This window comes from Chironomus tepperi, unplaced genomic scaffold (genome assembly GCF_022539635.2).
Source record: "Chironomus tepperi strain 1889 unplaced genomic scaffold, CSIRO-AGI_Ctep_v1 contig_84, whole genome shotgun sequence".
Lineage (NCBI taxonomy): Eukaryota > Metazoa > Arthropoda > Insecta > Diptera > Chironomidae > Chironomus > Chironomus tepperi.
In genome coordinates, this window is record NW_027226206.1 from 636,727 (window position 1) to 649,115 (window position 12,389).

General features: G+C 33.6%; 2 protein-coding genes across 2 annotated transcripts; both read left to right on the plus strand.

Moving 5' to 3' along the window:
* Positions 1-201: 201 nt before the first annotated feature.
* Positions 202-2,498, plus strand: LOC139085811 (trypsin-like). Its single transcript, XM_070633970.1, has 6 exons — positions 202-354; positions 852-979; positions 1,072-1,098; positions 1,162-1,404; positions 1,514-1,615; positions 2,061-2,498. The coding sequence occupies exons 1-6, from the start codon at positions 291-293 to the stop codon at positions 2,451-2,453; spliced, it is 957 nt and encodes a 318-aa protein (XP_070490071.1). The 5' UTR covers positions 202-290; the 3' UTR covers positions 2,454-2,498.
* Positions 2,499-6,471: 3,973 nt separating this feature from the next.
* LOC139085809 (aminopeptidase N-like) lies at positions 6,472-9,727 on the plus strand. The gene is made up of 2 exons (XM_070633969.1): positions 6,472-9,048; positions 9,108-9,727. The coding sequence occupies exons 1-2, from the start codon at positions 6,515-6,517 to the stop codon at positions 9,403-9,405; spliced, it is 2,832 nt and encodes a 943-aa protein (XP_070490070.1). The 5' UTR covers positions 6,472-6,514; the 3' UTR covers positions 9,406-9,727.
* The last annotated feature ends 2,662 nt before the right edge of the window (positions 9,728-12,389 follow it).

A 12,389-nucleotide genomic window follows, 5' to 3' on the forward strand; every position in this document is an offset into this window, starting at 1 on the left:
AGTGGCGTATTCTAACCTAAAGATCTCAAAAACTCTGAAAATGCAAAATTTGATAAATTAATTCAGCAAGTTCCTATCGCTTGAAATAGATAACATTACACGATATTCTCGCTTATCATACAAATACAAACAATTATTTCATTGAAGGTTTATTTCGTGCGTTTATTCTAACGAAAGGTAACTTTTTCATTTAGAAAGGCATCACACATTAAGCTGTGAACACTACGGGAATAATTTTTAATTAAAAATATTTATTGAAAGTGTAAAATATAATTAAGTGACACAGAGAAATGCAGTTGAAAAATTTAAGAAATATTTTTACAATAATTATTCTACAAATTTCATTTCACAATGGTAAAAATTTAATTATATGGAGACTGTTCTTCTTCTTACTTTGATGGCCGTACAGATCAACTGTGATTCATGGCCTCAAAGAGACTGTTCACTTACCCTAATAGCACAAGTCGGTTATTCGATCAAAAATCGTAACAAAGGCCGGCATCACTCTGATTTTCGCGAAGCGAATTCGTTAGCATCATGTCAGAGTCACGTCGGAGTGGTTTCGGAATTTGGATCAGTTAACCGAACTGTGAAATTTGGTTTAATTAGTTACAGAATAGTTACTATCAAAAATGAACAATGAAATTCTCGGAATTTTCATTGATTAATTCCAGGGTAAACGGATTGTGCCTTGGTTTTAGCAGTCATATTTTGGCAGTATCTTGCTTTTAGCGCTAGTATTTAAAATAGCACCAATGTTTATCCTGGATTTTAAATCAGATTTACCCCCTGCAGAATGGGGACCCTAAAAGTAATTATTAAACAGTCCAATAAAATTAATAAAATTACAGTTTATTCACAACTGCCGCCTGGAGTGACATTACCACCTGGAATAACACTACCGCCTTGGATAACACTTCCTCCTGAAATTAATCTACCCGATGGCAAATTACCAGATAATTATATGCTTGTACATCAGGTTTGTGCGATTAATAATCAAAAATTTGGACCTAAATTGCTGAATTTTTTGAAAATATTTTGAGAATTTTCTTGTCCCGTTCCTATTTCCAGGCATTGATAACACACAAAGGAAATACAGTAAGTATTAAATTTTAACAACAATTTTTTCTATTTTATTCTTCCTTCTTTAACTTCTTTTAGAATCTCAATGAGCACCTGTGTGGTGGTGTCTTAGTACTTAATTTCACAGTTGTAACCTCAGCTAACTGTCTACTTAAAGACAATGACGAATTTTATAATGCCAGTGAATTAAGTGTAGCACTTGGGACATATTCTATTGAAAATATTTTACCTAGTCAGCCTTCAACTTATGAAGTCAAAGAAGTTATCGTTCATGGGAGGTTCAACAGAAGGACGTTAGCTAATAGTATAGCTGTAATTAAGGTAAGTTGACCAATTTTTGATTTTCAAGTCCAACTCATGTCATATGATTCATATGTCGAATAATAATCAATTTATTGTCTGTTTGATAACGCATTTCCTTTAATTGCAGCTGATTGGAAATGTCAATGCCGGTGAAAGAATTCTTCCAACAATGCCATCAAGAGACAAGGTTTCTACGTCCATGGAGTGTTATCTGTTACATCATAGTAATGTAAGTAGTGAGGTTAAGGGTGACAAGGTGGGGAGGAAGGAGGTGGTGGTGCTGTTTTGAATCCATTGCCAAAATTTTGGGAATTTTTGGATTTTTTCACCAAACATGCTAGCAAATTGAAAAGTTCTTTCCAAAAAGGAAGGGTTTGGGAAGGAGGGAAGGAGGTGCTTGTCTTCAATACCTCTAGGTACCATTAATACCTATCAGTCCCCTCAATACCTCTCAGTACCCTCAATACCTCTCAGTACCCTTAATACCTCTCAGCATCCTCAATACCTCTCAGTACCCTCAATACCTCCCAGTATCCCCAATACCTCCCAGTATCCTCAATACCTCTCAGTCCCCTCAATACCTCTCAGTACCCTCAATAACTCTCAATACCCTCAATACCCCTCTCTGTACACTCCATGCCAATCACTAATATGAAACCTTTCAATTTCCCCAGAACGAACCATCCATCATCAAAATCAATCCAAAATACAACAGCAGATGCAGCACACAAACTCAACAAAGTTGGCCACCTGAGACATTTTGCTCAGGATCTGATGATCAAGACTTTGACACATGTGAAGCGAATCAAGGCTCAGCTCTAATTTGTGACGGAATGTTGCAAGGAATTGTGACAAGATCCTGTTCAAGTGACGTAATCATGCAGTATGCAGATGCATCACAATTCTTCTATTGGATAGCAATTAAGCAACTGGATGTAAATCCATATAGATTAATGGATAATGAGATGGTGAGATATTATCTGTTTGGTTCTTTGGATTTCATCGCGTGGCTTTCAGGATCAACAAAGGTTGCTGATGCTTTTGAGCTTGTGAAATTTTTCTTCTAAATGTTATGAAAAATTATTGAAATTAAAATAATTTTAAACTTTAAATCTGCTTTAATCATTAAAAAATTTCTCATTGCTATCCACTTGAAAATTTATTCATTGCCATTCCTAGGATTAAACGATGCTAAAACTATGTAGAGTAGAAATTGCACGTTTAAAAAATTGGTGTGATGAAGAATTTTCATTTTTTCAACCTTGTATAAATTGAATGCAAAAAACGAGCAATAATTTCTATTAAAATGTGAAGCGTTAGAGGAACCGCGAGAAAAAAAATATTTTTCATTCAGCAAACGAGAATGAGGAGAAACGACGTAAAGTGGTTGCAATTAAAAAAAAAAGTATGCATTCTTATAAAATGTATAAAAATGGTTGAATTTTTTTGAAGTCATTTTTTTATAAGTTAGCGGAATTTAGCATAATATGAAGGAAAGGGTTGTTGGTGATCATTTTTGGGAGCTACTAATCTAACAGTATACGATCAATGAACATCTTATGGTACCCTCCACCCTACACTAAGCACTACGTGTGCAATTTCCGAACGTTCCCTTAAACCTACTGAGAGTAAAATCCCAGTGACTTCTTTACAAGAAATTATATTCTGCAGCCAAAACAGAAGGACTGCTCAATCTGCATGAAGTAGGAGGAGGAGTCGATATTGACTATAAGCTCCATGAAGCTTCCAATTAGGTGGAAAATGGAGCCTTGGATTGAATAGGCTGTGAACTTTCAGTCATGTTCACCTTATACTTAAGACGCAAAGAACATAGTTTTATGCCATATTATCTCTAGACTATTTGATTTTGGAAATGGTCGGGTGTAAACTTTACTATACTTAGCTTGATTATAGGACTAGCACCCTTCAGATGAGGTGTTTTGGATAGACTTTTACTCATTCTTCTAACGAATTTATCCCGACTCTGGCTTGGTCGCCAGTGGTATCAGGGAGTATCACTTGACATTCGATCAGCTTTGAAGTCGGTTTTCGACTTCTTCTATCCCTCTTAAAGCTGCGGACATCGTTTCAGAGTTCCCTATAAATAATGATTTGGATATAATTTCACACTTAACCATCAAATGCGCCACTTGTCATTAATTCCGTAACAATTTTTCACCAATTTTTCCAACGTTCCTATACTCACCCAATTCTTTTCGCACTACTATGCTTAAGCACTTTTCATGTAAAACGAATTCATTCATAGTTAGATGGGAGGAAATAAAAAAAAGCAAGAAGAACTGCCATGCAAGAGTGTAAAAAAAAGAGTCGAAAAAGAAGAAAAATTGAAATGAAAAATTGCAATTATTTCGTTGAGTTGTATGAGACGAGATTTGATTTATGATGGCAGGTTTCGTTCCTTCTTTTTCATTCTCACACTTTCTACGTGTACATATGATAAATATGATGATGGAGGTGGTTTTGGAAGGTGGAAATGAAATATAAAAAAAATAGTAAGCGCATGCAAAATGTTTCATCAAATTGCGGCTGTAAATTTGCTTAGATTTATTTAATTGAGTGGACATAGTCGACGCTACGTAAATTTTTAATGGATGAATTTTATATTGGATATCATATTCGCAAAGATGTAATTTTCACTTTGATTTATGTCAATTTAGTCATAAAGATGAAGGCAACGAGACAAGACAAACAAAGTACAATAAAATATTATGCCCCAAAGGCGTGTCATTTTGTGACTAATGCAATTTTCCTGTAATTTCGACATATGTTTGTAATAAAGTTAAAAGAAGCTATTTTACTCAATGAGTATTATTTATATTCACATTGAAACGTCGCTTTACATCGGAGCTGTCTATACTTTGTAAATTTTTGTTTACAGCATTTTGTGATCCTTTTTCAAAGTCTATCCAGAATACTACAAGTCGGTTAATCAATTCAAAATTTGGCAACAGGTCAGCGTGACTCTGACTTGGTGCCGAAATTAAACGTAACTAGGTTGACGCGAATTTGGAACGATGTTGGATTCGAAACTAAGTTTGAATCAACTTTCTTATTTACTTCGCTGTAGAGATGTCAATTATTTGGGTTTTTACTATTTGTACAAATACCCAAATACCCAAATAGTAAACCCCAAATATTTGTACAAATATTTTTAAAAAAATTTTGGTCTAAAAAGTAGAAAAATGGACAATTTCAAGAAGTTTTTTTAAAAATTTTCTCAAATAATAGTCATTGCATTGTTTCATCATTGGAAAAGACATTCGCAACTTAGTTTAATTAAAATTAAAAAGTCAATCTAATAATTATTTTAACTGTTGTACCCATTTTTACCGTTGTACCCACGAGAGATGTTTAAAACAGACATTGACAGCAGATTCTTGATGAACATATTTGTCACATACAGATCAACAAAACTATATTTTCAAAGATTTTTTCTTCTATTATCTATATACAGAAATATAATTATCTCCTTGTCTTCCTGCCTATCGTGTCTGGATAATGATAAGGCTGAATTTATGCAACTTTACTTTACTTTCGGCCTAGATTATGTATCAAAAAACACTTAAATATAACTTAAATTCAATATAAATATCTATGCTAGCTTTATGATTGACAAATTTTATTAATGTAAGCTTATTAGGCTTTATGTTTCAAAATATGAAGTTAAAATCAAATTAGTAAAAAAATTCACGATAAATTTCACTGGTAAAATCAAAAATTTAATGAATTTTTTATTTAAGTACCTAAAAAGTGATAATTTAAAGCAGATCCAAATATATTTGGGTTTACACCCAAATATTTGGGGTACCCCAAATAGTATGAAATATCCCAAATATTTGGGTATTTGGGTATTTGTATTGACATCTCTACTTCGCTGGTCGTACCTGGTCGTACATCCATGACCTCCCACAGGAGTTGCCTGAAGCTGGCTCTATCGCTGGTTTCCACTTGCCAATTTCCGATACCAGAAAGTCAGCTTTGAAGACCTTAATTAATGGAGTTTCCACAGGTCGCCTAATAATATGACTAGTCAATCGCAACCTTAGATCAACTAATTGTTTTTGTTCTATTCGGGTATGCTTCCTCGTTAAATCACTACTAAGTCTGCTATTGATTCTAAGCTTAACATACACACCAGTAATACTTACACTATCAGGCCATGAGCGTGTTCATACATGATGAACTAAGTTGAACGAGCTTTTGAAATCATACCACCAAAATGTTATAGTTAGATACTCATCTAAAAATTGTAAAAAAATTGTTCAATTTTCCCAATTTGGCAATTTTCGTTAATACAAAAAATTTTAAAAATTGAACAGTTTCTGCAATTTTTAATAATGAGTGTCTGAGCCTTGCTCATCACATACAGACTGTATCGAAAACTACTATAACTCAGCTTAACCGTTTTAAACTAAAAACTGCAGATATGGATTTTAATAATTGCTAAAAAATTAGTATTGAACTTTTAAAAACATGATAAGGATGTAATCTTATCATAGCTTAAAGTGGATAACAATAAACCAGAGTTGTTGCTCAAATGAGGGAATTATTGATGTAAGTTTATTCTTGATGGATTAATTATCAAGTCTTTAATGAAAGGATCAATTTTTCACAGATTTTAAGTCAAATTTGCATGTTATTTTCTCGATTTTGTCCTAATTTTGCAAAAATAGCAGCTAGGGCGGTAGTTAAAAGCAGATAAATATCAAGTTCTATTGTATTTTTGTTCACTCTGGATATTAGAGTTGCAAAATCAGTTGTATTAAAATTGCATATAGAGAGTAAAGTAAGTATTGTGCTCAAAATATGCAAGCTTCCTAACAACCCATATTGTCTCAGGATGGAAGAGCATTTGACATGCAATCAAGAGGGCGTGAGTTCGAATCTTTCTATAGTTGTAAGGAAGTGTACGTTTATCTCTAAAGTTCAAACAAGCTGTGAAGATCTTACGATCAAGCTTCCGTCAAGAAGATCGTTGGATGTTAACAATAACAACTCTGCAATAATAAATTTTTATTGATTAGATACCAAATTGCTATAAATTGATTTATTTAAGTTCCAATGGTCTTAGTTTATTGGTGCTGTTAATATTAAAAATAAACCTCAAATGTGGCTGCTTAAGTTTGCAGTGTTATCAGTTTATCTGACAATTTTATTAGCTAATCCACTTGATGAACCAGAACAAAATGAAGGAAATAATTTAATTAAGGCAGATGAAGCTATCAGCTATAGACTACCAAACAATACAATTCCAATTAGATATGAAATAAAAATAAAAACAGATATCCATCAGAATATGTCGGAATTTTCCGGAACTGTTAAAATTCATGTGAAATTATTGGAAAACTCAACATCCATAACTTTACATTCTCGTCAACTTTATATCCAAAGAATATCAATTTATCAACCTGGCCTTCCATTCCCGTTGATTCCCGATGCAATCTATGAAGAACATGAATCAAATGAATTTTTGGTCATAAACTTACCTAAAGTGTATGAAGCTGGCACTGAATTTGAGATTGTTATTTCCTATCTTGGTGAACTTCGTGTCGATTCCACTGGATTTTATCGTGGTGATTATCTTAATGCTGCAGGACATTCAAGGTCATATGCAACAACGCATTTTAAGTTAAATCATTCGCGCAGTGCCTTTCCATGCTACGATGAGCCAGGTTTTAGAGCTGTTATGCAATTGACATTGGTCCATGGAAAGACATACTCAGCACTATCAAATACAGAAGTGTTATTACAATTAGAGGATGGAGATTACTACTCAACATTGTTTGTAGCAACACCAGCTATGCCAACTTACTTACTAGCTTTCTTTGTATCTGATTATGATCACATTGATGCTGTTGGAACTTCCAGAATTCCAAATAAAATCCATGCAACTCCAAATGCTATTAATGATGGTTTTGGTAACTTTGCAGCTAGTGTTGTTGTGGATGTCTTTAAAAAATATGAAGAAATTTTGGATGTTGACTATCCATTAAGTAAAATTGATAATGTAGCACTGTCAGTTACTTTATACAAGCGTCCGTACCTTTTTGGTGCACATGGAATGGAAAATTTCGGATTAATCATGTATTCCTCATATGGATTTCTAGTAGATCCATCATTTACTGGAAATTATAGGAAGAACTATGAACATTCAATTACATCACTTATCTCCCATGTCTATGCTAATCAGTGGTTCGGTAATATCGTAACACCTAAATGGTGGCAATATTCATGGCTTAGTGCTGGCATTGCTAAATTCTTTGAACTTTATCTTCCTAGCTTGTTGTATCCAAATGGAAAATACATGGACAAGTTCTTCGTCTCGACGATGCCAATTGCTTTTATTCATGATAAAATCGATGCATGGTCCATGAATCATTATGTTGATCATCCTGATGATATTAAGTATAAATTTGATGGAATTACCTACAATAAAGCTGCATGTGTATTGAGAATGTTTATGGAATGTGTAGGCGAGGATGTCTTCCTTGATGGACTTAATAATTACTTGAATAGCAGTTACATGCAGTCAGCTACACCTGAGGATCTTCATGCTGCTATTGATAAGGCATTTTTAGCTAAAAATCCAGGAGTTTCACTTAATGTCGGTCAACTTATGTCCACTTGGGAAAATAACGCTGGATATCCTTTAGTTTCTGTTAAAGTTTCTGGAAATAGTTTAGTCTTTTCACAACGTCGATATCCAGAAGGTAAAGGTGAGCTATACATGATTCCCATCACATTGGCCACAAAGACACTTCCAGATTTTATGACAAGAAAACCAAAAGCATGGATGGATGCACAGACAATGACATTATCACAATCATCACTTAAATTCACTGAAAATGACTGGATTATCTTAAATATTGATCAAGTTGGCTACTACCGCGTTGACTATGACCTACCCTTATGGCATGCAATAATTGATCAATTAAAAGAAGATCATAACCTAATAAATCCAATAAATCGAGCAGTTCTGATGACTGAAATTTACATAGCATGGACACAACTTGATCGTGTTACAGTTGCTGAAGTCTTGGACATTTTAAGCTATTTAGGTAAAGAAAAGGATGTTAATGTTTGGAGAAATGCACAAAATCTCATCAGAGGATTGGATTCTAAACTGCTTGGAACTGATATGTATGATAATTACTTGGAGTTCCTTAAAACAATAACAACTCCTCATCTTACTGAGTTAAGCTATCATGCTTTTCCTGGTGAAGATTATGAGAAGACAAGACGCAGAGGATACACAAAAACATGGAATTGTCAAGCACTTGATGATAATTGTTTATCAAAAGACCTTGAGAAGTTTACATCATATCGATCAGGTACAAGCGAAGCTGACTTTGTTTTTTGCAATGCCTTAAAAGTTGTGAATGAAGCGGAATTCACAAAATTACTTCAGGATGTTATATCCGATATTTCTATGGATTATCGTGATGATTTTGTTAATTATATGGGATGTACCAGATCTAGCAATAATCTGAAGAAACTACAGCAAGCAGCATTAAATTCCACTAACGGATTAGAAAGCTACGATCGTGAAATGTTCCTGTACAATATGGCACGATACAGCAACTTAGGCTTAGAAGAAAGTGTGAATTTCATGGATGAAAACTACAAGGAACTAGCAAATGTGTAAGTATTGCTGTAAATTGCTATTAAATACCTAAATTTAAATCCAACTACATTTTTAGCATTGAAAAGTTCCACGACCCATTGTACTACATAGCAGCTAATGTTAAGGATGCGGAATTGGTAACAAAATTCAAAAATACACTGAAAAAGATGGTCGATGAAGGTATTGTGCTGGCTGATGACGCAGAATTCTTTTTGGATGTGATAAAATCTAATCAAGACTGGATGGATGATAATTATAATCATGTCGTCGACTACTTTACCGTACCTGAAACGACAACACCTGATAGTGGAATGACTGTAATTGTATCTTTGAGTTTAATTTGCATTTCCTTACTCATTCATTTGATTAATTGATTTAGAATCAATATACATTAATTATAGTAATTCTAGTACGTATCCGATAGGCAGATATTATAACGAGGAGGTAGTATACTTAGAACCAATTCAAATAGTAAAAGTCGGCTAATCGATCCGATCAATGATATTAGGGAAAGTGTCTCCCACTTGGCTATAATTACCAGATATGCTAATTGGCTGTCACTTGGCTCTAAGTATACTGCCGCCTCATCGCAATGATGGCAACATTTAAATATGTGCAGATCGGGCATATATGATTTAATAAATCGGATAATGATGATGATCAGTCAAGCCATAAATAAAGCTATTGTTTAAAGTTGTCGCTGTTTTATCACGTTCGTTATTCTTATTTATGTTTCAGTTTTAAGTGCGTTTCAGTTCAAAAGACTTTCCAATTTCAATTTTGTATCGTCATAGATTTATTGGCATCATTACTTACTTACTTTCTTGGCTGGTCGTACAGATCAATTGTGATCCACGTCCTCTCTTAGATGTTGACTAAAACTAGCTCTATTTCTGGCAACCGCTTGCAACTTTCCGATTCCAAATACGATACAATCTCGATCGACGGAATGTCAAGATTACTAGTAAATTAGAGGCAACCGCATAAATTGAAGTTGCTTGGTGTAGTGGTTTCGTTTTTCTGGACCTAATCATTACACTCAGACCTAACGATCATGGGTTGGAAACTCGTCATGGGAAATTATTCACATGTATTTAAAACTGGCAACGCTGCTCACAGCCTTCCTTTGAAGGCAGTTACAGGTAGTCATGTCATTAATTATGAACTGTGTAGGTCTTGATTTAAGTGAAAAAGTTTGATGAATCCTCACTCGTTAAGCTGTCATTACCCCTAAGACGCATATAACCCTAAATTCTGGATCTTTCAGATCTAAATAACTTAAATTCATTATTTTTCAAAACTACAGTGTGAATATAATCGTAAAGGCATACATTCTCTTACTTTACTAATTTTAATGTTTACTATTTAAACGTAAACTGTCTGTACGTCTATGCACAACTGCTATAAAATTTTATTTTTCTAGCTATTCTTGAAATTATTATTTTTTTTATGTTTTTCAATCCCAAACATTTTTATTGACGTTTAAATACACGTAGTTAAAGTTTTTACTTAACTTAAAATGAGAGATCAGATTTCAAAAATGTATTTTTGAGTATTAGAAAACAGTTGCAGAACTCTGTGAAGTTTGAAGTTATTTGAGGAATTCTGCATGGAAAAATTTTCAAAATGTAGCATTAAATGCGTGCAAAAATACTGGCGCTAGCTATAAATAGTTCAAAAATTGAGTTGTTTCTTGGAATATGGATTAGTTTTGGAAACGTTCGTAAATTACGTAATGCTGGGAAGTTGAGGAGATTATCGATCCGACTCAGTGGCTGACCAAACGTAAAGTTTTTCACCTTCCCGTGGCACTTTCTAAGAACATGCTTTCATGATACAGAAAAACTACTTCGGGACCTAATACGGCCTCTTTGCCTGTCAGAGTCTGTTTTCGCTTAGAACAAGGATTGCGATCGAAGCTGTAACATAATAAGTTCTTCCAAGAAAAGATGAAAACCTATTCATACTCCATTCATACTGCTATATTCGAGACTAAACTAGACATAGAAGCTTTAAAGATGATAATAAGATTGGTAATGCTAAAAATACAGCTACTGTGTGAGTAACGTTGCAAAACTGCAGTGAATTAGAAACTGGCAGAAGTTATCTAATGATAGACCCAGCTTTCCACGAACTCTATGTGACAATGGGTCCTTGTACGCTTCCACCATGTTGAATTGAATATAATATAGGATTTGTTATAGCAAAATCAGCACTGCGATCGATCATCTGTTGTACCATCCGAATTTTGTCTACAGAATTCATATGTTCTTGATAAAACCAACAATATCCAAATAGTGCAGTTTGGATGTATCCTCAAGGAAGTAACTAACGAACGCTAAAAATTGTGTTTTAGATTCTTTAGCATTAGGTACGTAATTTCCGTACGTTCCCTGTTTAATATTTTGTTTAAAAATTTCAAATTCACTGATGCGTTTTTTGATGCTCTTTTCAATTAGTCGGAATTATTTAATTATCATACGGGTCATTCGCTAATTCCGTAACGCTCTTAGAGGGCAAGGAGAGGGGGAAATGGAACTAAAAATTAAAATGACTGAATTGTAATTCAAGGAATTCTAAATAATGCAAAATAATTAATAATTTAAATACCTACGAAAGAAATTAAGTAACACAGAGCTTGCCTCAACTCATTTCAGACATTCGTCGTCACAATTCATATATATTTGACGCATAGTAATCGAAAAGATCTGAGACTTTTTTCCAGAGGACGAAGCCGAGCTTAGCTCGCTATAGTCGGCTAAGATCAGCTAAAGACGGCTTTAGCCGGCTAAAAAATTTCGTGAATTTTCGTTAGCTGGCTTTAGCTGGCTAAACTCCTCTTTAGCCGGCTAAAAGCGTAGCTAAAGCCGGCTAAAAAGGGAATTTTTGTCTTGTGAAGTTTAATGAAATTTCATACAAAAATTTCAATTTTTTTCTTTTTAGCCGCGAAAGTTCGAGTCTCAAATTTTTTTTCTCTTCTTTTTTTGCACTAAAAAATTTAAATTTTTAATTTTTTGGTATTTAATAAGTAAATTTCAAGTATCTGAAAAGAATACTCATTCAAAATGGAAATAAATCCTTATGATTAGTTCACTAAAATTGAAGTTTAGCATTTTACATAGTAGTTCTTTATCTATAATTACAATTTCCTGTATTTCTCAACATATCTTTTGGAGAAAATGAAAATTTCCTGCCGAAAATATGAAATTCTAAACTTTTGGACATTAATTTAACTTTCCTACAGGATTATGATATTAAAATATTATAATGAACTGATTAATTATGATTTATTTTAGTTTTGAATAAGTTTTTACTTCAGATACTTGAAATTTATGAATTAAATACCAAAAAATAATAA